Below are 27,396 nucleotides of genomic sequence, written 5' to 3' on the forward strand. Positions count from 1 at the left end.
TCTCACACAACAGAAAAATAACACTCAGACAACAGAAGTAAGTACATACTGTTGTTGGTTAACTTATCATACAACAGAAAAATATTGCGACTGTTGTTGGTTGTTCCTTCACACAACAGGTATCATAAAGTAACTGTTGTATGTGTGAGGCTCAGTGTTGAATTCTTCACAAGTCATACAACATCTTATTTCTATACCGTTATGTGAGTTAAGATTGGACGACTGATATCTATTCTTTCTGTTGTGTGAATACTAATGAGACAACAAAATTTTATAAGAACCGTTGTGTGATTAAAAGTGATTTGTTGTGTGATTAACGACATATGCATATTCATACAACGTAAAATAATTCACTGTTGTTTGATCATCATCAGTTCTTTACCAAAAATATTTGCACAAAAATAATGCTTAATATAAGATTTAGGCATTGAAATATTCTAATTCAACCATCTAATGTACCAAAGGAGCTAGCATTTGTCAATCATATATACATTCTTGTATCCATACCGTACAAAAGGCATTCTAGCTAGTTTAATGACTACTGCATTCTACCTAATTACATTGAAAGATAGCAAAAGTTGATACAATCAAATGTGATTGAGAGAAATTTTGCCACTAAAGTTCTCTCATACTTGCATAGTGTAGTGCCAAGACAGCAGCACCTAATGTGTCGGGTGGAGCATCCAGCAGCTTGTCCTCCAGTTTTAACTTCTTTTTCAGAATGATCTCTTTGAGCGTACTTGACTTGAGCTGCTCCAACTTTTACACTTCAGTCTCAACCCGCAGAAAGAAAGTGAATACTATTAATTAGCTCATAGAGAATAGAGAACTCTAATTTTTGGTTCAGCTCATCATTAAGTTCCAAACCCAGCAGATACTTAGTATAGTTTAGTAACATCAATAACGTATTCATGATCAACTAAATCCAGCAAGAAAGCTCATCATTAAGTTCCAAACCTAGCAGATACTTGGTATAGTTTAGTAACATCAATAACGTATTCACGACCAACTAAATCCAGCAAGAAAGCTCAGTACTTCACACTAATCATGAACAAATTAGACATTCCCAATCCAAACTAGTGAGGAAAGAACCCAACTTTGGTTCAGCTCAGTCATTATACTAAAAATCATTCTACCTAAACAAGTTCTAAACTTGGCTGAAACCAAGTATAGTTTCGTAACATCATTACCAAAGATCAACTAATTCCAAAACAAAGCTTAAAGCTTTAAGACATGCCCATTTCAAAGCTCATTAATACTAATAAAAACCCAATTAAAACCTTTGCAGCTTATTTGCAAATGAGCATCAAAACCCAACATATATAGTAACCATAATAAAGGATACCATAGTCAACAAAACGAAGAACATAATCTAATACAAGAAAACATTCATGCTATACTATCATTATAAACATTATAACCTAGTATATTCAAAATTTATGGTTATTTTTCTGCTATACTATCAGCCAGAATGAACCCAAGTATTAGGCCAGCTGCTTGGTAAGAGCTGGATTTGCATTGTTCACCCAATTAAAATACCCAAAGCAGAATAGCAAAGCTAGGATCAAACTACAATAACTAATTCATGATGTAGTATAAGCTGATTACAAGAAAGGTTCAGTGAACTACTACCTTTCTGAAAGCCTCTTATGGTCTTGAGTAGCATCATTCACGTCAGGTATCTCCCCATTCACCCTGAGAGTGTGCTGCAAAGAAGGTGAACCAATGAGTACATATACATCCAGTTTATACAGAGAAAGCTTTATACTTTTTCCTTTTTTGGCAACAAGGTCAGTGAAGATTACTAAATCATGCATTACACACTGAGGAAGCACGAAATCAAGGAAGTAACAGATACACCTATAATGTAGCAAGTGAATGGTGTGCCCAATCATAACACATACACCCATCAACTGTGTACGCAAGAAGTAGATGATGCTCATTTACAATGGAAAAAGAACAATTAGAATTTACAACCTCCTGCCCAATCATAATAGCTACCACCTCCTGCTCCCCTCCCTCTTGAGACTTAAAGCAACGCCAATGATCGGGGAAAGGGCAGAGGGGTACTTCATGGATGACCATCATGTTACATGTACCAATTTCTTGTGCAATGACAGACTTGGAGCATTTCACTACAATTTTGTTTGATTAAATTAAAGAATAAACGTGCATATGGTTTACTCAGCGTAAAACCAAACCAAAAACAGTTTCTGGAACCATCCTAGTGTCCTACTCTTTTCTCCATCTAAAGCACATATAAACTATTTCCCTCCCATGCATACATACACTCCAGTATATACACATATGCAAAGCACATTAAGGTGCCACACTTCTATTATCTCTTGATCAGGAAAGACGAAACATTATCGACCAACATACCGGAATCAAATCTAAGTGGGAGAGTCTTTTCCCCAGCTTGCCATCATTTTTCTGCTTTTCCTCTTCTGCCAAAACAGTTGCAATGGTCAGGTCATCCTCGGTATCATGAGAGCTGCTATTCAAACTCGAGCTTGAGCTCACATTTGCATTGCTATAGCTTCCATTCATACTACCCAACTAAAAAAACAGCTCACACATCCCTGCAAAACATGTCGATATTAGATTGACCCAAAAATTCACCCAACTAAATTCAACATAAAACACCCAACCAAAGCCAAAAATGGAACAAGCAAGAAAACTACCCAAAAAGCCAGGACCCCCAAAACTTTCACAGCAACTTATGGACTAATGACTAGAGATCAATTCTTCCTCCAATTATGGTAATAAATGAAATGAAAAAGTTTGCTCCTTTCATCATATCCTTATAAGAACAAATCTTCCCGGAGTTGAATTAGTCTACAAAACTAGAAATACAATATGAAGGTCACAAAAAGTAGACTAATTCATACAAACGCAGCTTCTCTGAATTAGTCAACAAGTAGACTAATTCTGATTACATTCTCAGATTAATTCAAAACAAGCAACATACATAGAAATGAATTAAAGACGAATTCAAGACGAATAAGAACCTGAAACTCAGTTTAGCTGATGGGATATTAGTAAAATTACTAAAGATGAAATCTTTAATACAATTCCTTTCCCCCATTTCAATCTTGGTGTGTACCTCTCAGCTCAGCTTTTAGGAGATTGTGGTTGCTTTCTTGAGCTGCAATATTCCAATCCACGGCAGCAAATCACAGATAAAAAATAGTAGGAAATATATTGTGGAATAATAAACTGCTGTAAATTTTGATGGTGGAATAATAAACTGATGTAAACTGATGAAATATATTGATAGTGTCTTTAGCAAGCAATAATAAATTGATGTAAATTGGGTTAAATACATTCTTGCTTATGGTGGATTATGTGTGTGTCTATGTTTGTTTGTTGTGGGCAGTAAGATTGACACTCAACATTTAAGCAATACAAGCTAATGGAAACTGAAAGTCACCATGATACTCCAAACTCTTAACTAACAATGCAGATTTGCTTTTTATATCAACATTCAGTAAGAACTTGCACAGCAGCTGCAGTATCCATAGTATCTTCTGACTAACTGTATTACTAATTAATTGAAAAGTTCAGTTCCAAATTTCTAATTAATTGAAATGTTGGAGCCTAAGCAAACAGGGCTTCTAAATTGCATTATTGGTAAATCTAGGAAGTAGATTTTTCGAACAATATTACTTCTATATATATGGCTAACCAAAACTCAGTATCTGCATATTGCAGTAGCTAAACTTGAATAGGGTGCCTTCTATAGTAAAACAAATATTTTGTAGCTAGGAGTTCACGAGATTGACAAAATACATAGTTCTCAACTAGTTTCTCCCTATTATATGGGCACCTCATGCAATCGCCAATCTATGTGGCATTCAAGACCTTTGTGCCATTCCAGCTTGTCTTCTCAACTACAAATATATGAAAGAAAAATAGCTCCAAGAGTTATTTAATTAATCAAACACAGCATACAGTTGCCCAGAAAGAAAGGAAGAGTCTAGAGGTACCTGGAAATAAGTTTCAAGCTGCCTCTTTAATGCCTCATGCTCATGTTTTGCTCTTTGGAAAGCCTTGAAGCATCTGCAAAATTAAGTCATAATCATGAGGCCCCAACAGAGAGAAAACTACAATACTAGTTGGAACCAATATTCAGTCCATCTCATTAGAAATGAAAAACAAAACAAAACAAAACAAAGAAAGAAAACCACAAAAGGTCATAATTCATTAATTCATAAATCATAAGTTCATAACTAAATGAACTTGTCCAGTTATCCATCAGAGCATCAGTCAATATCAATAGCTATCAATCCTATGATTCCTAATTTCCTATCATTACCAGATACAATTTCAAATCTTCATTAGCCGGCTCAACCACCTCACTCTCTGACTCTGAGTCCAGCTCCTCCTTTGAAAAGTCCCCTAGCCCCTTGAAGGCCTCTTCACTCAATGTGCCAGTGTAACAACCAATCAAGGTGCTGATATATGTAAAATACCAAATGCTTGTTCAGCTTCTACATATAATTGCACATAAACAATACCAAAATAACACTTTTTCACCAAGAAGAAAACATTGAATTTAACCAACGATTGGTGAAGTTTCAGCTACAGATTATACAACCCAGGGCTCAATTCATTTTTTTTTCCTAACATTTATTTTACAAAAGAACAAACAATTCTGCTCAACAATCAACAAAATCAACACAACAATCTATATGCAAAGCAGAAAATTCTTCTGAGTAACTAGTTCCCTCTGTTTGGTTGCCCCAAAATACAGAACGCCTCTGTTTACCATAAGCACCAAACAAAGCTAAATCACTTGGATTAGGTTCAGAAATTACCTTCGCAGTTTCACTCAACAAACCTCTTTTCCCACAGAGCCTTCGATACCCCAATAGCTCTTCTCCGGAGAGCCAAAACGCCAGAATGTTGATCAAAACAAAGACCAATCACCAACGCCGTCGTACAAGTCCCATAAAGCCAAAACCCCCACTCTCCCTCCTTCTTCCGTCCGGCTATCACCGACAACGCCGAGAAATACCGATAATGCGACACGAAGCCGAAACGACGCCGTGGCAGGTCGACGGCGAGCGGCAATGAGAAGCGGAAGTCTTGTGGTCTAGAGAATGGGGGTTAGGGTTTTGAGAGAGAGAGTGTGAGAATCAAATTTGGAAATTTAGAGAGAGAAAGAGAGCGAAGAAACACAATGACTGGAGAGGACTACTGGCCTTCTCTGAATCCACTATATTTCACCGGCAACGCCTTGTCGTTCAGCCCAAACTGGTGGAGCCTGGACGACGATTGGCATGGAATAAATCTGTTGCTATACATCGAGGTCTTCGACAGTGACGATGAGAGGCTCGAGATTCCCCAGAACAAGTCGAAACGCAGATGGCTAGACTCAACCCCTGTCTCAACGCAAGAAGAATTAGGAATTAAGGTAACCGCCTCGGCGCCTCCGTCACGCTGCTGCTGCTTCTCAAGGTCAGGACGCTCGGATTTGGTATGGATTTCGAAAAATTGAAAGGAACTTGAGGAATTGAATTAGTGGTTTGGATTAGCAGTGAGGAGGGCACAAGATTTTCATTTTGGATAAGAAGGGGAAGAGAAAGTGGTGAAGAAGATGACTGAGAGGGTCGAGAGGTTTTGTCTTCCACTTTGCAATTAGGTCGAGATGTGACTCGGTCTATGGGACACAATTAACCCTCAATATATTTTCAAGTCACTCCCGTAACGTTTCCGTAACAAACTGTTGTAGGAGTGTATCGCATTAAAACTAGATGCTAAAACATGGAGGGAAACAATGCCGCCTACTACTTTGGGCTCAAAATCTTGCCGCCAATGTTTTTAGTTCACACAATAGAATAGCTTAAATCTGTTGTGCAATTTCTACATATTGCACTAGGTGTACCGAGTGGAAGACATTCAAGCAAACTTCTTCAAAATTTAGTGCACAGTTTTCAATCACACAACAGAAATAGTTATACCGTTGTACCTAGTACCCCAAATTTCAGTGTTTCAAGAGGCAATCAAGACTCCAAAGTGGAGGGAAATCTGCCGCTAAATTTTTTATGACTCAGACAACAGAACATCACTAATACCGTTGTGCAATGTAGTTCTGATAAAAAAGTTATCACTTTGTTGACATTCACACAACAGAACATCACTAATACCGTTGTACAATAGAGTTTACTTGAACACACAACAGATGAATTCTGTTCCGTTGTGTGATTCGTGTTGTGTGATGCAATTTTTGTAGTAGTGTTGCATAACCAACAAGGTGGAGGAAATAGAATTCATCAAATTCAACTGTTGGATATTTTCATGACATGAAGAAACGGCTATGTTCAAAATTTCAACTATATTCATCTTAATTCAGGTCTTAATCTATGTGATCAATTGTTTACCGTAAACCCTATTTATTCTTTTTCAAATTTTATTCCATTTGATTTTCATGTCACTAATTGCCACCAAATTTGAGATAATAAATGCAGTTTATTATACATTGAAAAAAACAAAATAATTGCCACCATATTTGAGATAATAAATCCAGTTTATTATAAATTGAACCAAAAAAAAAAAAAATGTGATGACATGGCTCGAACCTGAGTTGCCACCCCAACCCATCACGATAAGCCACCGCGTCAACACCATCACTATTGATTATTGACCTTCATTTATCAACTTTAATTCTTCTGAGAGCTGATTCTTTGTCTTCCTTCTCCAGATCCTGCGATTTCAAAGTCTTTGAGGAGTTAATCCCTTCTTCAACATTCTCCCAACTACAATCAGAAATCCATCTATTTGCCCATTCAATCCACCATTTAATTCCTAAAACAAACACGATCTAGCTTCACCTTCGACTTCTAAAAGAGGATCACAGTCTTGATTGGCTTCAGAAACTTCAACCAGCAAAGGCGGAGAAGATGAAAAATAGGACTGCAGGACCTCTGTCTTTGTTCCTTCATAGCTTCTATCAGTTTCCAATTTCAACTTCGTTCCGCCATAGATCCGGATTAATTTTTTTGTTTTATTTACCTGTTCTAACTTCTAAGGATTTTTACCTCTTTGACTGTGGATTTTTTTTTAAAACAAGTTAATGGTTGACGGTGACCGGCTTCGATAACAAACGGCTGATCTGATGGCTCAGATTGCATAGTCGCCTCAAAAAGCTCAATCTCTTGACAACGCATTAGGTGACCACCCACCTAGGTGGGTAGAAGAATTTTCGATTTTCTCATATCTATAAAAAAAAAAAAAAACCTATACTATAATACAAATCACAATTCTCAATCGCGTGCGCACACACATATATATAACGAAAAAGTGGATATATATATGTGAAAATTCCCATCTCAATATCAATGAAAGAAAACTGATAATTCAGTTCAGTCAAAATTGACACAATGGTAACCTAGATTTCTCACCCATTTTGTTCTAGTCCAAGTTAATTAACTTACCAATTCAGACTTGCACATAGGATACTTAATCTGGATACTTAATCATCAATCCGTTTAGTAGAGTCATTGGTAACCTCTATGAAAGTCTTGGTCATGCTAAAGCTTGAGTATGAATGCAATTAAGTGAATTAATTGCTATTCACATAACGTGTGCAAGTCATATATTAATTCTTGATGGTTCCATACGTATTAATTAGCGCCAGGGCAGTCAACATATATACATAATTAATTAGATGTTCAAATGGCTATTCGACCCTTCAACATATAAATTTGATGAGATATGCAAGTGTAAACACACTGCCTTGATCATGTCAATCTCAAATTCTTAATTTACATGCAGATTAATTAAGCAAACAACTACTTAACCATTGATATATCATCCAATCATACATTTGATGATTCAAAAGTAAGCACCAATATATGCATGATGCTCGATTAGAGCAACTCCAATCATGGAGTCCGAAGCCAAAATGGCTCTCCCAATTAAAATCCACCATATCCAACAATAATCAAGATAGAGTCATTTTGGCTTTTGAGCCAAAAGAGAAGTCAAAATGACTACATATTGTTAACGAAAGCCATATTTGATGAGGCATGAATTGAGGTGGGCCTAAGTAGCATGTGATGAATTTATGAAATGACTTTGGTTTTTTATTAAAGATGGTTAGAGATGCAAAATATGAATGAATATGGATGACAATAGGGGAGCCAAATTTTGCAAATGACTTTGACTTTTGACTCTATTGTTGGAGATGCTGTTAGGGAACTATACGGCAATTCATTTAATTTAAGCAAAAGAAGGCTCGGTTTCCCCCCTCTCCCCCAATTGAAGTGTTTAATTTGTTGTACCAGATGGCGTGCTTAAGTGGACGAAATGCTAGTAAACTTTGATTCCACTTGTATTGAATAGCTTTCAAGTTTATTTTGATAGTAATTAACATGGAATTAATTTTGATTCCACTTGCCTCCATAGATTTGAATCTATATCTCCTTCAAACCAGTGTGGTACCTGGTCTATTATCTATATATCATCTTCTTTGGCTTTAAGAGCTAGCTAGTTGCTTGATCTTTATTGTTTTTTTTTTTTCTTGATTCAAGATCTTAATTGGTTTTCAACTGCTATATATTGTAGTTTAGTTCCTATGGGTTTTAGCTTACTTTTTCAGTAATCTGCAACAAAAAAGTTCCAGGTCAACGAGGTATGATTAGGACTAATTGCCCTAAAAAGGAGCCGTGAGCATAAATCAAACTAGTTCTCTACGGGTTTGATCTGGATAGGATCAAGTGTGTAAATGTGAGAACTTCATCATACAAATTAAAATTTTGGTCTATCCAGCTAGGATGTTGCTTCAAAGAGGTATTTTCAAAAACGTACATCTACTTGATACATCATGACGACTAAACTTTGATTTCGTTGATTTTTTTATAAAATCAAAATTTTAAAAATAAATCAAATCATAAAACTACACTATCAAAATTAAATTTTATTGCTTGCTAATATTCCTCATATAAACACATTAACTTGGGCTAGGAAATTCTATAGACCATACTGTATATATTACTGAACTAGCTAGCTAGCCTTGTTGCATGCCAATTAATATACATTGAACCATATAAGGTGAATCCAAAGAAATTTTGTGATTATGTGATCAATGAGAATTTGTTTTCCGGTGGCTGCGTGTGTGGCGACTTTTCTCAAATTCATCTGCGCATTTGAAGCTTGAATTGAATGGGACTACTCTGCGTAGACTTCGCAAAGCTTCCAAGTTGCTGATGTTCAAGAATATCAATTTATATATATATATATTATATAGATCTTACCCTTTGATGTGACACAGCCGGTTTATATATATACAGAAATCAATCTAATTGGGCAAATGATACTAATGCAACTTTGTTATCACCCTTTGAAAGTGGGCTTTAGTCGTCAGGGTTCTATTTCAACTCTGGTGACTACTGCAAAATAATCTTCTATATAAAGCCAACTTCGATCTCGATATCTTGTTGCTCTTTCAGCATTCCAGCCATATAGATGTCGGGACGTTCATCATCATCGTCGTCTGTTCTGGTCTTTTTCCGGTGTGCTGCTGCCATCTGCTGCTTCATCTTTGGCCTTACTGGTGTAACAGAAGCTCAGGCTCCTTCTCAAGCTCCTTCATCTCAACCTCAGGCCACCACTGATCCATCTGAAGGTTTCTAATTCTTTCTCCTCCATATATACGTGCTTATTTCTTTTGCTTAGTTTCCAAATAACAAAGCAGAGCAATATGGATATTGTGCATAGCTATGCATCGTTCTATATGATCCAAGTTCGATTCAGGAGGATTAGTTGTTATGGAGAGCTCACATTGTCCCATGAATACGAAAATCTTTAAAATTTCATTTCTAGGTTTCTGACATATTAATCCTGGCGATTTGTCCATGAAACTACTACAAAGAGCAAAAAGAAAAATAACAATAATGCATTACCTAACATAGGTCCACAGTATCCAGGTACAACCACCTGAATGACTTTTAGTAGGTTGTCATAAAAGAAAAATAACAATTTGGTGCCAATTGGCTTTTCACCAATTCACCTCTAGTTGACTAAAATTTTAATAGACAACATAAACGATAGAATAACACCACCCTAGAGTATTTTGAAGCTGCTTCAAGATATTGGAAAGCTATCCTCATAATTTGATCAACAGATTAAATTTAAAAATATTTGGACAGAAGCAAACTTCCTACCTAATTCAATCACATAAGTTGGTCATTCTCAACAAGTTGCAAGCTAGAACAATTCTCTTCCTCTTTCAACTTCTAATGCTTTGTATCATGATCTTTTATATTTTGGTTGTCTTAGAGAGGAGACTTTATTTAGCCTTTGTTGTTTTTCTTCATTAATTTTTTTTTTAATTTTTAATTTTTTACCTCTAGTTGTTGTCTGTAAGAAAGACATTAAAACTAAGAATACCACTAGTTATATCGTATTGCCAATTTTTAATGAACTATGATTGTTTTTCTCAAATATAGTTGGTCTATCCTATGTACCACTGTGATTTCACCACAGAACTTTGTTCTATTCATTGTGAGACAGCAGTTGGATATGTAATAACTTTCTTAACTTGAGTTTTATCAATGAAATTATCATTAATTAAAAAAAAAACTATGATTGTTTTTCTCAAAATATAAAAATATAAAAGCAAAAAATCAAATTATATGTCATGTTCCCAAAAAAAAAAAAAAAAAAACATATACCAGGCAATTTTGTATTTGCCTATCCAGAACAAGTTGACTCTTCCTCTTGGGCAATTTTGTCACTTTCACGAGGCCTCTCAAGTAACCATCCCAGATTCCCAGAAGTAAAAACAACTTTGATAGTCTGCCGTGGCCATTGGGAAAGTAAGTAACCGCCACACCCACAATAGAGTTGATGGTTGATGCGTTTCAACTTTTGAACCATTTTGGCAATGGAAGCAGAGGTCCTCATCAGCCCTTAACTCCTATCGAGGGTGTGGCTCTGTGGCACTTTGCAAATGGGTCATCTGCAAGGTTGAGAATTTTGATATCTGTTAAACAAAGAAACTTAATTTCAGGTATTCAACCTATTCAGTTACTGAATCATCATGTGAGTGATATATTCATTTCTTACAATTGATGGTGCAGTGAAAGCTTTGAATTCAATCTTTGCGCAATGGGGGATTGAGGCCAATGTGAAGCAGTGGAACACAACTGGAGACCCATGTAGTGGAGCTGCCATTGACTCCACCCCATTCGACGATGACGATTACAACCCCTTCATCAAATGTGACTGTTCTGATAATGTCACTTGCCACATTACCCAACTGTAATTTAGTCTACTACTGTCTTTGTTTCTACTTCAGTGCCACTCTCAAGAACCAAACTTCACCTTCAAAATCACACCAAGCAATGATGATGATTTGCATTTGCAGGAAAGTTTATGCCTTGGATGTTGTTGGTGTACTTCCGGATGAGTTATGGACATTGAGCTACCTATTCAATCTGTATGCTGTTCTAAACTATTGTGCTTCAGTTGGCCTCACATTAGTTGGTTAAGTTTAGTACCTAATTTGTAATCTTTGTCTATCTTGTTTCAGTAATTTGGGTCAGAATTACTTGACAGGACCTCTCTCTGCTTCCATTGGAAATCTAACTAGCATGCAATACTTGTAAGTCTCTTTAAATTTTATTTGAAAGGCATCTTCCACACATATGGTGATACTTCTGGTGATATTGTTATTTTTTAGTTTGGTGTTCATGATCATTATTTTAATTTCTATTGCTAGGAGCCTTGGCATTAATGCTTTATCGGGCGAGCTACCAAAGGAACTCGGAAATCTTACTGAATTGCTATCATTGTAAGTTTCCTCACATGGGAGCCTCGGACAACCTGACATCTTCGATGTCATGTTGTTTAAACCATTGATTAGTTGCATTCTAGATTTGAATGTGTGATTGTGTAGAGGAGTGATTTGAGTACAGGAAAAGATTATCCTTATTTGAACGTGTGATCAGGTGGATTCTTATTTTTCTTCCTTTCCATGTGATAGCTTTCTGCATATCAATCTTTTATCTATATTAAAGGTCACTATAATATTGTACAACATGTCTTTCCAATATAATGCCAATTGAGGTATACAGTATACCCCAATTCAGGCATGTGATTTTCGTCTTATACTTTCTTGTACTTAATGTTGATGATCTAAACCTCTAAGAAACATTCATGGTAAGTTCTAACTGACTGTCAATTTTGTAGTGCAATTGGGACAAACAACTTTTCTGGTCCTCTGCCATCTGAACTAGGGAGTTTATCAAAATTACAACAACTGTAAGTTTGGTTTTCTTTTGATTTCCTTTTCATAGCTGATGTATGAGAGGTGGTCATCTGTATTTAAATGATTCTGCAAATGTAAAATGTGTAGCCTCGGTTAGCAGAGTTGTTACCCACATACTCTACGCTGTGTTCTTATTTGAAACCCCAGCACAATCCTTAGTTAGTAACAATTTACCATGGATGAAGTCATGGATACAATCTTTGCAAATCGAAAAGCTGACAGAATTCTCGGTTACATTACATTTTAAAACTGATTTATTTGAACAACATTCATCTGTTCTTTAATGAAGGCTCAGCATCTATTAACTCAAGATTTATAAAAAGATGGTAGTGATAAAGCTATAATAATCCGTTGCTGTCTACTTCGCAGTTACCTTGATAGTTCTGGAGTTAGCGGTGAGATTCCATCAACATTTGCTAATCTACAAAGCTTGCAGACACTGTGAGAAATTTATGAACAAGTTTCTTTTCACCAAATGAAAAAGCATTAAGATATATGCACTAGATTTGTTATATGTAATATCTCTTAGATGATTACATTTGTTTGTTGCAGTTGGGCATCAGATGTTGAACTCTCTGGCAGTATACCTGACTTCATAGGAAATTGGTCAAAGCTTACTTCCTTGTAAGCTACTCTAAATAAATACTCGATATCTATATTTGTTCCAGTTCAGTTAAATGATAATAGGTTCATCTTATAGCTAGGCTTTATAAGCTTAATGTTTATGGAGGAAAAATATATTTTCCACTAATAATAAGCTAAATGTTTTGCTAGGAGGTTTCAAGGAAACTCCTTTGAAGGTCCTATACCATCTGCACTTTCCAATCTGACTTCTCTGACAGAGCTGTGAGTATCTGGATCTACTTGTCATTTTATGTTTATTAAAGCATATCTTCAAAGCTAATATCTCCTGTGTGATGTGATAATAGGTATATAACTGACATATCTACTAACAATGGGAGCTCTTCTCTTGGGTTTATTAAGGATATGAAGTCTCTATCTGTCTTGTAAGGAGAATCTTTCTTGCTCAAATTTGAGTACTCAACTTCTGGATCATACTTCTATGCTTTTGTTCTCCATCCAAAAAAATATGACAAGTTGGTTTGACATCCTGCAGAGTGCTAAGAAATAACAACATTTCTGATTCAATTCCTTCCAACATTGGAGAATACCAAAGTTTATCTCAGCTGTAAGTTTTTCTTGGTGATTAAAGACCATTATATTTAGTAAACCCAAATTGTCCATCCTGGAAAGGAGAGTACCATATCCTAAAGTCAATGCTATCCCCTTCTCTATTATATGGTTAACCAAAAATTATATTGTTTATAATGAATTTCACTAGTACTGGATGCATCTATAAATGGTATTTTCTGTATCAGAATTTTTACCACTGACTGTGTTTGTCCTTCAGGCTTGTAACTCTATTATTATTTAATTACCAGGGACTTGAGCTTCAACAATCTAACTGGACAAATACCAGACTCGCTGTTTAATTTGAGTTCTCTTTCCATCCTGTAATATCTCAAGCCCTCTTACTTGTTTTATATTCCTCCTAAACGTACTCTTCAAGTACTAATTGAGGCATGTATTTCTGTCTTCATGATTAGGTTTCTTGGAAACAATAAGTTGAATGGTACTCTACCTGAATCTAAAAGCTCATCTCTTCTCAATGTGTAAGTATTTCAGCATGTTTTCCTTAAACATCATCATAATTCATTACACTTGGGGGGAGTTTTCTGATAAATATGTTCTGTATTTGATGAACTCATCTGAGTCATCTCTTTATAATGTACTTACTTCGGCTTTATCTGAACTGCACAATATCAGCTTCTACATGAACTTGAAGGATTCTGAATGCCCCCACTTCTTTTTCTAATTAACTCATAATCTTTTTGAGTTACCTCACTTCTAGATGCTACTGTTCTTTAGTTGATAATTTGTACTAAATGCCTACAACTAAGCAATAATTCCATAGAAGTACAGATTTATATGCAGTAAGCTACAATAACTACTGAACAGATGTTTCTCACCACTAGAATTTATCATAACAGGACTATTGGACAACGGGTTATGAGAAGAAAAATAGTAAATAGCAATGAGTTGCAGCTAATTGTCTAAAGTTCACCCCACAAAGTGGCTACTTTTCTATAGGAGGCTTGCATTTATTTATTCAGTAATTTACTAATCTACTGTTTCTGTCCCTTCAAGTTGGTTAGGAGCCCATTCTTTGTCCTACAACTTGTTCTGTCAGTCAGTCGGTCAATTTTTTTCTTCTCAAGATATGGATTCTCATTGCTAGAAATCCTGAACCATAATCTTGTGGGTTCATGGGAAAACATGGAGAAAGGGGTTTTAGATTCAAATTAATATGATGCAAAATCATATATCAGAGTATTGATAGGCTTGACTGATGCAGGACAAGTAGCAACGAACTGTAGAACTAGGGTTTATTTGCATCAGTCTCGATTGTTAGAAAGAAAAGGGATTTAGAAACTTAAGAAGAAAAGGGATAGAACTACTAGCATCACACCAGTAGGGTTTCTAGGCATCACACCAAAGGTTAGGCTGCATCACACAAACCTGGAGAGAAGCAAAAGCTTTCAATTTTTATTAACTCAATTCTCCCAATAAAAGACTACAAAGGCCTCTATATATAGGGAGGCTAGGATTTAATTAGGAATATCCTTAAAGAATCCTAAAGAAATAATCCTAATAATTATAAGAATCCTAACAATAAAGCCTAGATTTATTTGAACTACTTTCCAAATCCTGACTTAGAATATTCTGCTCTTATCCTTCATCATTGACTAATGCCTGAATTTTGATAATGGTCGTGGTATTATTATATTTAATTGTATGAAACTATGAACTATGAAATTGATGTATTTGTCATGACATGTATGCAGAGATTTATCATACAATAATCTAGTTGGGAGCATTCCTTCTTGGGTCAACGGAACGAATTTACAGCTGTATGTCCAAATATTGCAGTACATATTTATTTTTCTGTTTGCAACATGATTCTTTTTTTTTCCTAGCTTAATAACTTCTGTACTTTTTTATATATCAATTTGTTAGTTTATTAGTGTCAGTTTTTCCAGCAATCATAACGATTTTGCTTTGGTAGCATGTCCTTGCATTTATATACTATATACGATGACATTAACATTGAGAATTTCTTTGGGTCTATTTGCAGTAATTTAGTTGCCAACAACTTCACCCTGGACAGTTCAAACAGCAGGTGATTCTGTGCATCTTAGCTCACTTTCGGTGTATTGAACATTTGATTATGCATATGAGTCACAAGTCATTATCATGCATGCCTGTCATTGTTTTGTGCTTTTGTTTCTCAATTGGGGCTGCATCCAAATCCGTGTGGTACTGGCTTAGATCCTGAATCAAATCTCTCATTATTTCAGTTCTGACTCAGGTCACACTGTCAATCCAATGATCTATTGGCCTTATCATCATATGGTTTCCCAAATATAGCTTACATCAATATGAGAATATCAAATTATCAATTAACCATCATTACGTACTTGAATATAATCTATAATAAGAGAAAACACAAGACTGAACCAAGCAAATAATTATACCTTTTGTAATCTACATTTGTCCTACTCCTTAGGAAATGAGGTCAATATCAACAACTTAATGCCTAGAAACATAATTGTGTTAGTCAGGCACTTCTACCTATAAAGAATAATTCTTTGTTCTTTTGGACTCAAATAATAATCACATGTCCCATTTACGTGTTCTTTTGTTGAAAAAAATTGTGGTGGGCATGTTTAGATAAAGTTATTTTTATTAATTGTTATCCAACAAAGGAAATGAATATTCCTCAACGAAGTATTTTACTATTTAATTGTTGTACTTCAGTGCTCTTCCTTCGGGGTTGAATTGCCTTCAAAGAGACTTTCCTTGCAACAGTGGGTCTGGAATTTGTAAGTACAGTGGACACCTTATATGTTGTTAACATTGTAACTGAAATGCCTTTGTGACCGTTATGTGATAGGGGCGTCTTTCTTATCTTTATGCAGATTATAACTTTGGGATCAAATGTGGGGGTCCTCAGATTATGTCTTCTAATAACATTGTGTATCAGACTGAAAATGAGACCCTTGGTCCAGCTACATATTTTGTGAATGACGAAAGCAGATGGGGAGTTAGCAATGTTGGGTATTTCACTGGAAGCAGCAATCCTCAGTACACAATTTTCTCCTCATCTCAATTCAAAAATACTCTAGATTCTGAGCTATTCCAGACTGCAAGGCTCTCTGCTTCATCACTTCGATATTATGGCTTGGGGCTTGAGAATGGTAACTACACAGTGAACCTACAGTTTGCTGAACAAGCTATCCTAGATTCGACTACATGGAAAAGTCTTGGGAGGCGCGTGTTTAATATTTATATCCAGGTCTGCATCATCTTGAGGGATCTTTTTAATAATATGTTCTGAATTCCCATGACTAACGTTTCTCTGTGAATGAGTAAGTTGATAATATTTTGTTCCAACTTGCTATTGCCTTGATTTAAGAAGATGTTAAACTCTATAAATCATTTAACTGTGTTTTGAAATTCATCAATTGTATACATTGTTTAGGTCAAGAATCAAGATGCACTTTTAAACCTGATGGGGGTATTAGAACAATTCTTGAAAGTATTCAAAAAGGCATTGAGTCACCAGCCTAGCTCTTGATTCTGCACCTTACTCCCCATCTGTTTCCTTTTATCATCACGTATCTTTTATTTAAACCCAAGAATTTAGTCCAATGTAATCACTTTTCAAAACCCAGTTCCTATTAAGTAATTTTAAATCTCAAATTTTCAACTCTTGGGATAATTCATTAATTCTTTATAAACAAAGTTTAGCTACTCTCAAAATTTAGTATAATTAATCTGACCCTATTTGTTCCTCATCTCTCTGTTTTCAGGGAAATCTGGTTCTAAAGGATTTTGACATACGAAAGGAGGCAGGGGGATCTTTCCTAGCTGTTCAGAAGGAATACACAGCTCAGGTTTCAGAGAACTACCTTGAAATCCATCTCTTTTGGGCCGGAAAGGGGACTTGTTGTGTACCTGCCCAGGGTACTTATGGACCTATTATTTCAGCCATTAGTGCTACACCAGGTAATATACTATGGAAATTTAAGATGCAATTTAGGATGTTTAGATCTTATGTTTTCTCAAAGTGGTTCCATGCTGTTGACTCTAAAGCTTTTCTACAGATTTCGAACCTACTGTCAGTAACAATACTCCAACTAGTAAGAAGAATAGGACTGGGCTGATTGTGGGGATTGTTCTTGGTGGTGGAGTTTTAATTCTGGTGATGGTAGTTTTCTTCATTGTTCGAAGAAGAAAAAGGCCCGACTTCAATGATGTTGAAGGTAAATTGTTGCTTCTATTGTGAAAAAAGGGGATTTTCTTTGTAGTCAAATTCTTTGTTTATGATTGCATTTTATGTAAATGAGTACTTTTCTATCTAACTTACAAGAAAGCTGAAACTACCAGCTAACACGGTAGGTATGTAAGCAGGTGCTCGATGCCTTATTAAACAAATATTAAAAAGATCAAAACAGTCTGAGAGACATAATATTGTGTTCTGTTGAATCTGCAGAGCTGTTAGGGATTGATATTGGACCGCTCACTTTCAGTTATTCTGCACTAAAGTCGGCTACAAATGACTTTAGTCCGGAAAACAAGCTTGGAGAGGGAGGATTTGGACCTGTCTACAAAGTGAGTTGCTACTCTAATCAATGACATGGTGTGGCTGCAACTTTGTCAATCCCTTAATGTTTACTGGTTCATTGAGTCCCAACTGCTGCATATCTATTGCATCTTCCTAAATGCAAATCATGACATCATTTAACACCACACCTAGTCTTTCTTTTTCTCTGATTTCCTTTCTGTAATTATCTTCTTATGTTCCTAACTTCCTATGAATGACGATCTCCCAAAGCTGTAAGGTCCCTGAGATTATGTTTTGAGTCATAAGATTGTTTTAAGTGAAATTCTGGTAAAAGTAGTAATGTTATAGTGAGATGAGGAAGAAGCATTATTGTAAAAAAGGCTGAAGGCATAAGCACATGCATCTTTGTGATTGCCATGTAAAAACTGAATTGAAGTCTGTCCAAGCTATAAAGACATCAGTTGCTCAAGTCTAAATGGACTTAAGGATATTGGGAACAAGTTTATATTAGTTTTTCTAAACACTTGGAATTTTGTTATTGATAGGGTACCCTTAATGATGGAAGAGTAATTGCCGTGAAGCAATTGTCTGCAGCATCCCACCAAGGAAAGAACCAGTTTGTAACTGAGATTGCCACTATATCTGCCGTGCAACACAATAACCTAGTGACTTTGTATGGGTTCTGCACTGAGGGAGTTAAAAGGCTCCTTGTCTATGAGTATCTGGAAAACAAGAGTCTTGATCAAGCATTATTTGGTATGAGAATAACATTATTGATTTATTACTCTTAATGTATAATTTATGAAACATTATAAAGATATATTGTTACGACTTGTATGAAACAGGAAAGAAAAGTTTGAATCTTGATTGGTCAACACGATTTGACATATGCTTGGGAGTAGCTAGAGGTTTAACTTATCTTCATGAGGAATCAAGGCTTCGAATTGTACATAGAGATGTGAAGGCTAGTAATATTCTGCTCGACACTAATCTTATCCCCAAGATATCAGATTTTGGTTTGGCCAAGCTTTATGACAATAAAATGACCCACATAAGTACCGGGGTTGCGGGAACAATGTGAGATTTATCATATTACTATGGTTTTTCATTTTCCATTTGTCTTACAAATAAGTTAGTTTAGTTTGTTAGTGACAAGTAGTACACATATTTGTCAATGATGCAGAGGGTATCTTGCACCGGAATATGCCATGCGTGGACACCTTACAGAAAAGACCGATGTGTTTGCATTTGGTGTTGTAGCTCTAGAGATTGTCAGTGGTAGGCCAAATTCTGACCCGAGTTTGGAAGAAGATAAGATGTATCTTCTGGAATGGGTAAGGACATTATCTTATCCCCCTGTCGATCCTTGCCCCTCCTAATTTTATGAAGGCTTTTCAGTTTTAATCCTTGCTATGTTCATTGCGTATGCTTCCACCACACCTATTGTCTCTTAAAACTTGGGGTTCATCAAAACATTCATTCTCGTTAGCTTCTGCATTGTTTCATCTTTTTTGATTGTCTTTCTGCTTCTCAGGCTTGGAACTTGCATGAGAACAACCGTGAAGTCGAACTAGTGGACTACAGATTATCCGAATTCAATGAGGAAGAAGCAAAAAGAGTAATGAAGATAGGACTTTTGTGCACTCAAACATCACCAATGCTGCGGCCGACAATGTCTGGTGTTGTGGGAATGCTTACAGGAGCTGTTGATGTGACAACAGTAACTTCAAAGCCCGGTTACTTGACCGACTGGAAATTCAATGATGCAAGTAGTGCCAGCAACATAACACTTGGTATGTCGACTCAAGGAACTAATTCTAGCATTTACAACTCATCGGCTAGTACAAGCATAGTAGGGGATGCAAGGCAAACACCTACAAATGACACTCATGCCATTCTTCACAATACTGTAAATGATGGTCGGTGAGAAGTTTGAAGGAATTTAATTAAAAGGCACACAGCACGATTGATGTTTTATGTTTTATATAGGTAGGTAGCAGTGAATATACACATAATTTGAAATTCTTGATTGCGTATGTAAATTAGATGTAGACGAAATTCTCATGGGTTGGTTTATTATCTTGTTCTTTTTTCTTTAATTTGGTTGTACTTTTTATACGAGAGTGAATTCATATTTGTAATTCAGACAAATTCCTTTTCAGTGGAAGTACCAAACTCATTGAACTGATGTTCGTGATTCATGAACACTTTGTTATTCACAAAAAGCACACGTCTGCAAAATCTAAATTCATAAAGCGTAGTTCGATTCGAATCTCTTAAATTGGTAGTAACTTTTGGCCAATTTCTAAATTGGTATTTCGAATCTTTTTGAAATTCAGTTTACCCTACCCCTTGCCATCATCTCAAGTTTAGGGTTACATTCGATTCCATTTGTCAAGTTTGGAGACCGAAATCAAACTAGATTGTCGATCGGTTCAGTTTTGGTTCCTGTGATCCAAATATCAAAACCGAACAGGATCGGTTATGGTGTGATTCGGTTCCACCATCACATTGAATTTTTTTTTTCCCACCAAATTCAGTAATTCACACATCTAGAGACCAGAGGCACATATATTGATATATTTTTTTCTTCATAAAACTCTTTGTTTAAGGAACCCTATAACAGTCATTTTTTTTAAAATTTTTTTATTTATCAGAACCTATAACATATTGTCTTTGATTGCATCGAGCTGAACCGCACTCCAACACTACTCAAACTAATTCCACTTGGTTACTAGTTATTTCTAAATTAGGAGAGGATTCAGTGCACCGACATGCACTTACACCAACATAAATGGATGGTTAGATTATATTAAATACACTTTTAGGTTATTAATAGAAATATTAATTATAAATATCAAGGGTTGAAATTATTTTATAAGTGTTGGGTCATTTGCACCGTCGGTACATAAAATAATTTCTCTTCTAAATTAGGTTGTCGAATAATAAATGTAGTAAATTCCACTTGATCACTAATAAATGGAGTAAATTCTACTAGTAGTAATTGTATAATTGTGAAAGTACGTTCGGTACGTGATCATGTATATTTCTTTATTTAAACTTTGTCAAACAAAATCAAAATGATAATGTTAATAATCAACTTGTTAAATACTAATTTTAAATTTTAGATACTTGTAGCAAGAATGACTTAAAATATCAATAGTTAGGGATAACAAAAATCCCCAGCGGCGAGGAGCGTCATTGGGGGGAGAATTCAGGGACAACTGGGGAATGGGGATGGGGCGAGGATGGTATTGTGATCCCCATCCCCAAACCCGCCCCAATAATATATATATATATTTAACTTATATATATATTTTTAAATTTATTTTTTATAATATAAATCACAAATATATACATTTGCTACTTTATTTTAATGGCTACATTTTTACTTTAATGGTGTTTTGACTTTTGCACACTGAATTATGATGTATGAATTTAATCATATTTTAAATTTATTTGTTGTAGATTTTGATTTTAAAAAAGGTTATATGAGAAAAAATTATTTTATTTATTAAATTTTTTTTTTTTTTTTAGGGGAAAGACGTCAAACTTTTATAACTGGAATCAATTCATACAATGGTTAGCAACATAGTTGTTGATGCTAGAGGGAATCTGACCCCTCCAAGCTAAATCTAGACTAGAATTAAGAGCCAACTTAGCTAACATATGCGCAGCTGAATTAGACTCTCTAAAGACATGAGTAAAGTAAGAACTCGGTAAAGAAGCTCGGAAAAAAGAAATATCTTCCACAATCCTCCCATACCCAGAAGCATCCTCCTTCTCGGACATGATATCCTTAACCAATTTTTGGCAATCAGTTTCAAAAATAATTGGAGCCAAGCTATTACTCACAACAAACTGACAAGCCAATCTAGCAGCAAACGCTTCCACCATAGCAGGGGTTGTGACATTAGACACTTTCCTGCAACAACCTCCCGTAATTAAACTTGAAGAGTCACGAATTATCACTCCAAGGCCTCCACAATTAGTATACTGATCAAAAGCACCATCTAGGTTAGCCTTCACCCACTCAATTGGAGGAGGTGACCACAGCCTAGCCTCTCGAGCTGCCTTACGGCACTGCCCTTTACCAACATAATTAAACAAAACATGTTGGAGGCTTTAGAGCATCTTTAGTAATGCTAGCCATTTTTGAGTCAAATTTTAGCTAAAGTAGCTAAAAAGTTAGGGTTCTTGACCTAAAGCACCAAAATTGGCCAAAATTGGCCAAACTTAGCCCACTTACCCCAGCAACAAATTTTTATTCCTACTCACCCAATTTCAAATAAAATGTCAATTTTTCCCTTAAGATAATTAATAAACTACAGCCTGCCACTCTCATCTCTCTCTCTCTCCCCTCTCTCCTCCGCGTTGTTCTCTCTCCTCTCTCTCGTCAGTGCCGTCATTGACGTCGAAGCTCAATCTGAGGCCAACGGAATCCCTCTCTCTCTCTCTCTCTCTCTCTCTCTCTCTCTCTCTCTCTCTCTCTCTCTCTCTCGTCAGCGCCATCGTCGAGGCTCAACCCGAGGCCACCGGAATCGCGCCCTCGTTGAAGCTCAATCTGAGGCCACCGAAATCTGTCTCTCTCTCGTCAGCTCCGTCGTCGAGGCTCAATCCGAGGCCACCTGAATCCCTCCGTCATCGTGCAGCACGGTTTCGACTCAGACAGCGACTCCGACGTGCAGCCCAAATTTCGATTCCAGTTTCTGAGTTCGACGTGCAGCAGCGACTCCGACACCGACAACGACTCCAACGCTGACAGCCGGGAATCGCTGACCTGGGTCTCTGATAGTGCAGGTCTACAACCGGCGAAGAAGAAGAAGAGAAGGGAAACCAGATCAGCAACAGAGGTCGAGCTCCGATTTGGTTCTTTCTCTTTCCCTGCAATTTGACTAATAAATAATGGACGGCTGTAGATCTTAGAGACTGATTCACCCAGATGTACTCTGTGTGCCTTCCACATCAACCCATCTGTCCTTTGAAATTTGAAATGAACCTAGAATTTCTTCGACTTCTCATAAAAAATATATATATATATATATATATATTTATATTGATATTGACATATGAGTAGGGTAAATTAATTTCTTGTGATGCCTCTTTTCATGATGAATTCAAAGCTGCAACATATATTATTGGGGGGCAATAGACTTTTTGAATTGATGTAATCTCTTTGTTTTTTTTTTTTTTTCCTGTAATCAAAGTTTTATTTGTCTAAATTTAGAGAGATTAATTCTCATTCTGGCGACTGAAAGTCCTATTGGGGGGCAATAGGCGTCTATTGGGGGGGGGGCAATAGAGGTCTATTAGGGGGCAATAGACCAAAAGTTTTATTGGGGGGGGGGGGGGGGCAATACATGATTGATAGACGTCTATTGGGGGCAATAGACCTCTATTGGGGGCAATAGACCTCTATTGCCCCTTATTGGTGGGCAATAGATGTCTATTGGGGTAATAAACATTTCCGGTGAGGTTTTTTGAAAGGTCCGATGGGTGGCGGTCGGTGACCGGAATCCGGCAAAAGTTGGCCTGAATCCGGCGACCGGTGACGGCTCTGGCAAAGTCTCCTATGGTTTCTCTCTCTTCCATTTTCTCTCTCTCTCTCTCTAAGTAACAAAGGGGTGAGGGGTAAAATAGTATTAAAATTTTTAAAAAAAAAAAAAATCTTAATGGGGTATTAGGGAAGACTCCCTTAGAGTGTATTGGGTAAGAGGGAATTAAAAAAACTTAATGGGGTAAGTGGGAAAAAAATCCCTAGAAATGGGGTAAATGGAGAAAAACCCAAAAAGTTATTTTAGCTAGCCACTTTAGAATTACGTTTGCATCAATGCTCTATATTTTAGCTAGTTTTGAATTTATATTATTTTTTAAATGAAGATTAAATAGTTTAAATGTATTTATAAATTACATAAAATAACTTAAAATGAATGTTTTAAATTATAGAGAGCCTCATCCCGCTCTCTATATTTAGGGGCGAGATAGCTAAAAGTTATAATAGAGAGTCATTTAAGAGTCTGGTGCAGCTGCTAAATTAGATAAAAAAATTAAACATGCTCTCCAAAATAGTTAAAGAGCCAAAATAGAGAGTCTGCTAAAGATGCTCTTAGTTCCCAATAGGGATGGGGACGGGGAATCCCCAATATATTTTTATTAGGGATTGGGGCGGGGATGCAGGTAGAAAATGACCCCGGGGATGGGAATGGTATTGTGATCCCCATCCCCAACCCGCCCTATTGCCATCCCTATCCATGGTTTCGACTTTTGATCACTAACTTCATGGTTGTAAATTTTAGATTTAGAATAATTTTTCTACGATGTTCTTGAGCATGATTAAGAAACGTATGATTCATTGTTCACATATAATGCCATAAATTAAAGTAAGTCCGAAGGTGAAATTAGAATTAAGTGTTCTGGGGTGGGGGGTTGAAATGTAAAAACAAATTCTTTTGTCATCCTAAACATAAAACCGTTATGATGAACAAAGAATTTAACAATAGTTAATGTCTTCTTACAACCAAATTAAAGCTCTTGCCGGAAAAGAATTCAATGTTTGATACATATGCATCATTTCCAAAGAGATGCTTAAATTTTAAATGTAAACCAAAAGCAAAAGGTTAGATTAAGGGGATTCAAGTGGTACGAAAAGAGAGAGGATGGGGTCTGGAACCACTGGGTAGGTGAAGTTGGCAGTTTTTTTCTCTGCACAATATACATGTACTATTTTATGACTATGAGATCTCTGACATTTGATTTGGTGGTATCGATCGCCAGTCGCCACCAGCTTGACTTGAATAGTAGGATGTTTCGCAAGCAAATTTGCATGGCTTCAAATCTTCTGTCCCCATTTCCCTATCCTCCTCCCTGTCTCCCTATAAAATTTTGACACTTGGCATTGTTGTCTCCTCAGCCTAACCACCTCTTACCAGCCTACTAACCCCGGTAAACATCCCTAACTCTAGCAAAACACTAAACCCAACATCCCTAAGGCTATGTTTGGTCTGACTGTGTTTTTCAGAAAAGCTGGCTTCTGCTTATTCCTGAGAAAAAGTAGCTGAAAAGTAAAGCAGCTGAATGTTTAGTAAATTGGCTTTTTTTAAGTGCTGTCAGTGGCAAAAAGTAGTGGCAAAGTGTTTGGTAAACTCAAACTGGCTTGTGCTTTTTGTTTGTGGAATGACCAAATTGAACATGAGAGATTATTTTGCCTTGATTGTTTTTTTTGTTTTTTTGGTTTTTTGAGTAAAATGAAAGACTAATTCATTGATGAAACAACATTACAATCAGAGAGTATGAGAGCCTCCACACTTGGAGGGATGTTGGTAAAGAAATCACTACCAAATTGACTAGCTTTGGCCTCCTGCGCTAAAGTATGCGCTACTAGATTAACCTGCCTACTACCAAAAACCACTCTAGCATCTAAAGCATCGTGCAACATGTGTCGCAAGTCATCAATTAAGAACCCCAACCCCGATTGATCAAGGGATGAGCCAGAGATAGCTTGAACCAAATCCATACAATCTGTTTCCACTATCACCGGTGTGAAATGCTGATCAATAGCCAACTGCACTCCTAGAAGCAAAGCCAACAACTCTGTATGCCGAGCAGAACTAGACACCATCACTGTATGTCGAAAGCCCCCCAGAACAACTCCTTCATGGTCCCTGAACATACCTCCCAATCATGTGATACCCGAATCCAAACAAAAAGCCGCATCAACATTCAAGTTAATAAAACCAATAGGAGGCTTTTTCCATTGGGTCAAAGACCCTGATCTAGGGACATAAGGTGAGGGAGTGCGAGCAGCCTTGTAATCCTCCCACCAACTCATCGTTATTGGCACAATATTAGTAGCCAACTTACACTCCTCATCCCAAATCTGGGAGTTTCTGTTACGCCAAGTAGCCCAGATGGTCATCAATAAAGGAGCAAAATTTATAGGGGACTGTGAGTAAATGGACACCAACCAGTCCGCAACACAAGAGGCACCTGAGAGATTAGGAATATGAGCTACCTGGAGCATACTGCATGAATAGGGGACTCAACTTCTTCATCACAAAACGGACATTGGGTATCAATATCAATACCTCTTTCACTAAGCCTGCTTCGTGTAGGAAGAATATTAGAGGCCGCCTTCCAAGCACAAACCTTCACATTACCTTTTGCCTTGATTGTTTGTTAATACAATGTTGATCAAATGCTTTTGTTATTATTTTTAATCTTTATTATGTCCTTATTCATTTTTGTCAACTCTCATCCTTTTTTCTTCTTCTTTTGTTTAGGATCTTTTTATCCATAAAATTGACGACTTAATTACTATGTTGTAATTTGTAAATAACACACAGTTTATAATTGAATGAATGGATAAAACAATTTTTTTCCGATTAATTGGTCTCATTTTTTTTACAAAGTATAGATATTCACGAGGTGACTCATTTTATGAATTTGAGAATATGTGATGTTCCAAAATTTTCAATCGTTAGATTTATTCTTTCACCAAATTTAAGAATAGAGTGTTGGATTCCACAATTTGAATTGGCTATTTCTCAACTTGAATTTTGAATCGGCATGAAGGGTTCTTATAAACACAGTACGTAGAGTTGATTAATTTGGAACTCAAGTAATTCAAGGTTAATAGGAGAAACCTATGAAACATAATATAGCAAGCACTTGTATTTAACACAATTGCAGTGCTTCTACTCTATAGTGGAGAATCTTCAAGTGTGAGATACAGAAAGCAATTATTCTGATAGATCTCTAATGGAAAATCTTCAAGGGATTGACTCTCTTTGGTATCAAAGTGCATGTGCAGCGGCATTAACGAGGGGGACGGATTCAAGTACAAAGCCACTGAATTCTGAGAAACAAGTGATAACCATCAACTACCAGATACATTATGAACGTGATTGTAGGGAGAGGAAGTCGAATGGTAGGGCAAGTATCAAGCTTGGTAGGGCAACAATCTTGGGGCTCAGTGCATTGAAGACCAATTTTTCCGGCAATGGTAGGGAAAGAATTCGATATGGAGACACTATGATGAGAAAGGTTGATAATTTGATATGATCTATGATCAAATAAGTCAACTGATATGATCTATGATCAGATAAGTCAACTGATATGATCATATGACCAGAAAATATTATCCCATTGACATTGTGTTGACTATTTACGAGCCACTAGCAAAGAAACCATCTCCATAGAAAAGCAACTCATTCACATTATGTATGTAATTATATATGTCAACTTCAGACAGTGTCTTCAACTCAGTACAAACAAGTTACTAAACCAAAATTTCAAGGGAGTGAAATTAGTTATCTGAAGCTGGTTTTACTCCAGCAGCAAAGAACTCAGAAATCACTTCTAGAGGCATGCCCTTGGTTTCAGGCACTTTCAAGTAAACAAATGTCCAGGAGATGATGCATCCGACAACGTA

General features: G+C 36.4%; 2 protein-coding genes across 24 annotated transcripts; one reads left to right on the forward strand and one right to left on the reverse strand.

Annotated features, from left to right (window-relative positions):
- Positions 1 to 390: 390 nt before the first annotated feature.
- LOC112165159 (OVARIAN TUMOR DOMAIN-containing deubiquitinating enzyme 12-like) lies at positions 391 to 5,684 on the reverse strand. Of its 22 annotated transcripts, none has more exons than XR_005799686.1 (9): positions 4,821 to 5,684; positions 4,319 to 4,457; positions 3,990 to 4,062; positions 3,012 to 3,893; positions 2,685 to 2,846; positions 2,524 to 2,582; positions 2,383 to 2,447; positions 1,633 to 1,706; positions 391 to 767 (listed from the first exon to the last, which is right to left on the reverse strand). XR_005799686.1 is itself a non-coding variant. In XM_040506167.1 (5 exons), the coding sequence occupies exons 3-5, from the start codon at positions 2,548 to 2,550 to the stop codon at positions 557 to 559; spliced, it is 453 nt and encodes a 150-aa protein (XP_040362101.1). In that variant the 5' UTR covers positions 2,551 to 2,582; positions 3,990 to 4,062; positions 4,821 to 5,680; the 3' UTR covers positions 391 to 556. The 22 variants fall into 22 exon arrangements, 2 of the variants coding, with proteins under 2 accessions (XP_040362101.1, XP_040362100.1); XR_005799690.1 differs by lacking the exon at positions 2,685 to 2,846 and having other exon boundaries at positions 3,107 to 3,148; positions 3,830 to 3,893; positions 4,821 to 5,680; XR_005799688.1 differs by lacking the exon at positions 2,685 to 2,846 and having other exon boundaries at positions 3,107 to 3,893; positions 4,821 to 5,683.
- Positions 5,685 to 9,337: 3,653 nt separating this feature from the next.
- LOC112164990 (probable LRR receptor-like serine/threonine-protein kinase At1g56140) lies at positions 9,338 to 20,154 on the forward strand. Of its 2 annotated transcripts, none has more exons than XM_024301368.1 (24): positions 9,338 to 9,631; positions 11,088 to 11,268; positions 11,375 to 11,446; positions 11,540 to 11,611; positions 11,729 to 11,800; positions 12,199 to 12,270; positions 12,647 to 12,718; positions 12,830 to 12,901; positions 13,052 to 13,123; positions 13,207 to 13,284; positions 13,395 to 13,466; positions 13,720 to 13,791; positions 13,885 to 13,950; positions 15,184 to 15,249; positions 15,474 to 15,518; positions 16,157 to 16,221; positions 16,318 to 16,694; positions 17,212 to 17,407; positions 17,506 to 17,664; positions 17,895 to 18,013; positions 18,512 to 18,722; positions 18,812 to 19,043; positions 19,150 to 19,300; positions 19,501 to 20,154. In XM_024301368.1, the coding sequence occupies exons 1-24, from the start codon at positions 9,472 to 9,474 to the stop codon at positions 19,891 to 19,893; spliced, it is 3,147 nt and encodes a 1,048-aa protein (XP_024157136.1). In that variant the 5' UTR covers positions 9,338 to 9,471; the 3' UTR covers positions 19,894 to 20,154. The 2 variants fall into 2 exon arrangements, with proteins under 2 accessions (XP_024157136.1, XP_024157135.1); XM_024301367.2 differs by lacking the exon at positions 9,338 to 9,631 and adding an exon at positions 10,787 to 11,017.
- Positions 20,155 to 27,396: the final 7,242 nt, after the last annotated feature.

Source organism: Rosa chinensis, chromosome 5 (genome assembly GCF_002994745.2).
Source record: "Rosa chinensis cultivar Old Blush chromosome 5, RchiOBHm-V2, whole genome shotgun sequence".
Lineage (NCBI taxonomy): Eukaryota > Viridiplantae > Streptophyta > Magnoliopsida > Rosales > Rosaceae > Rosa > Rosa chinensis.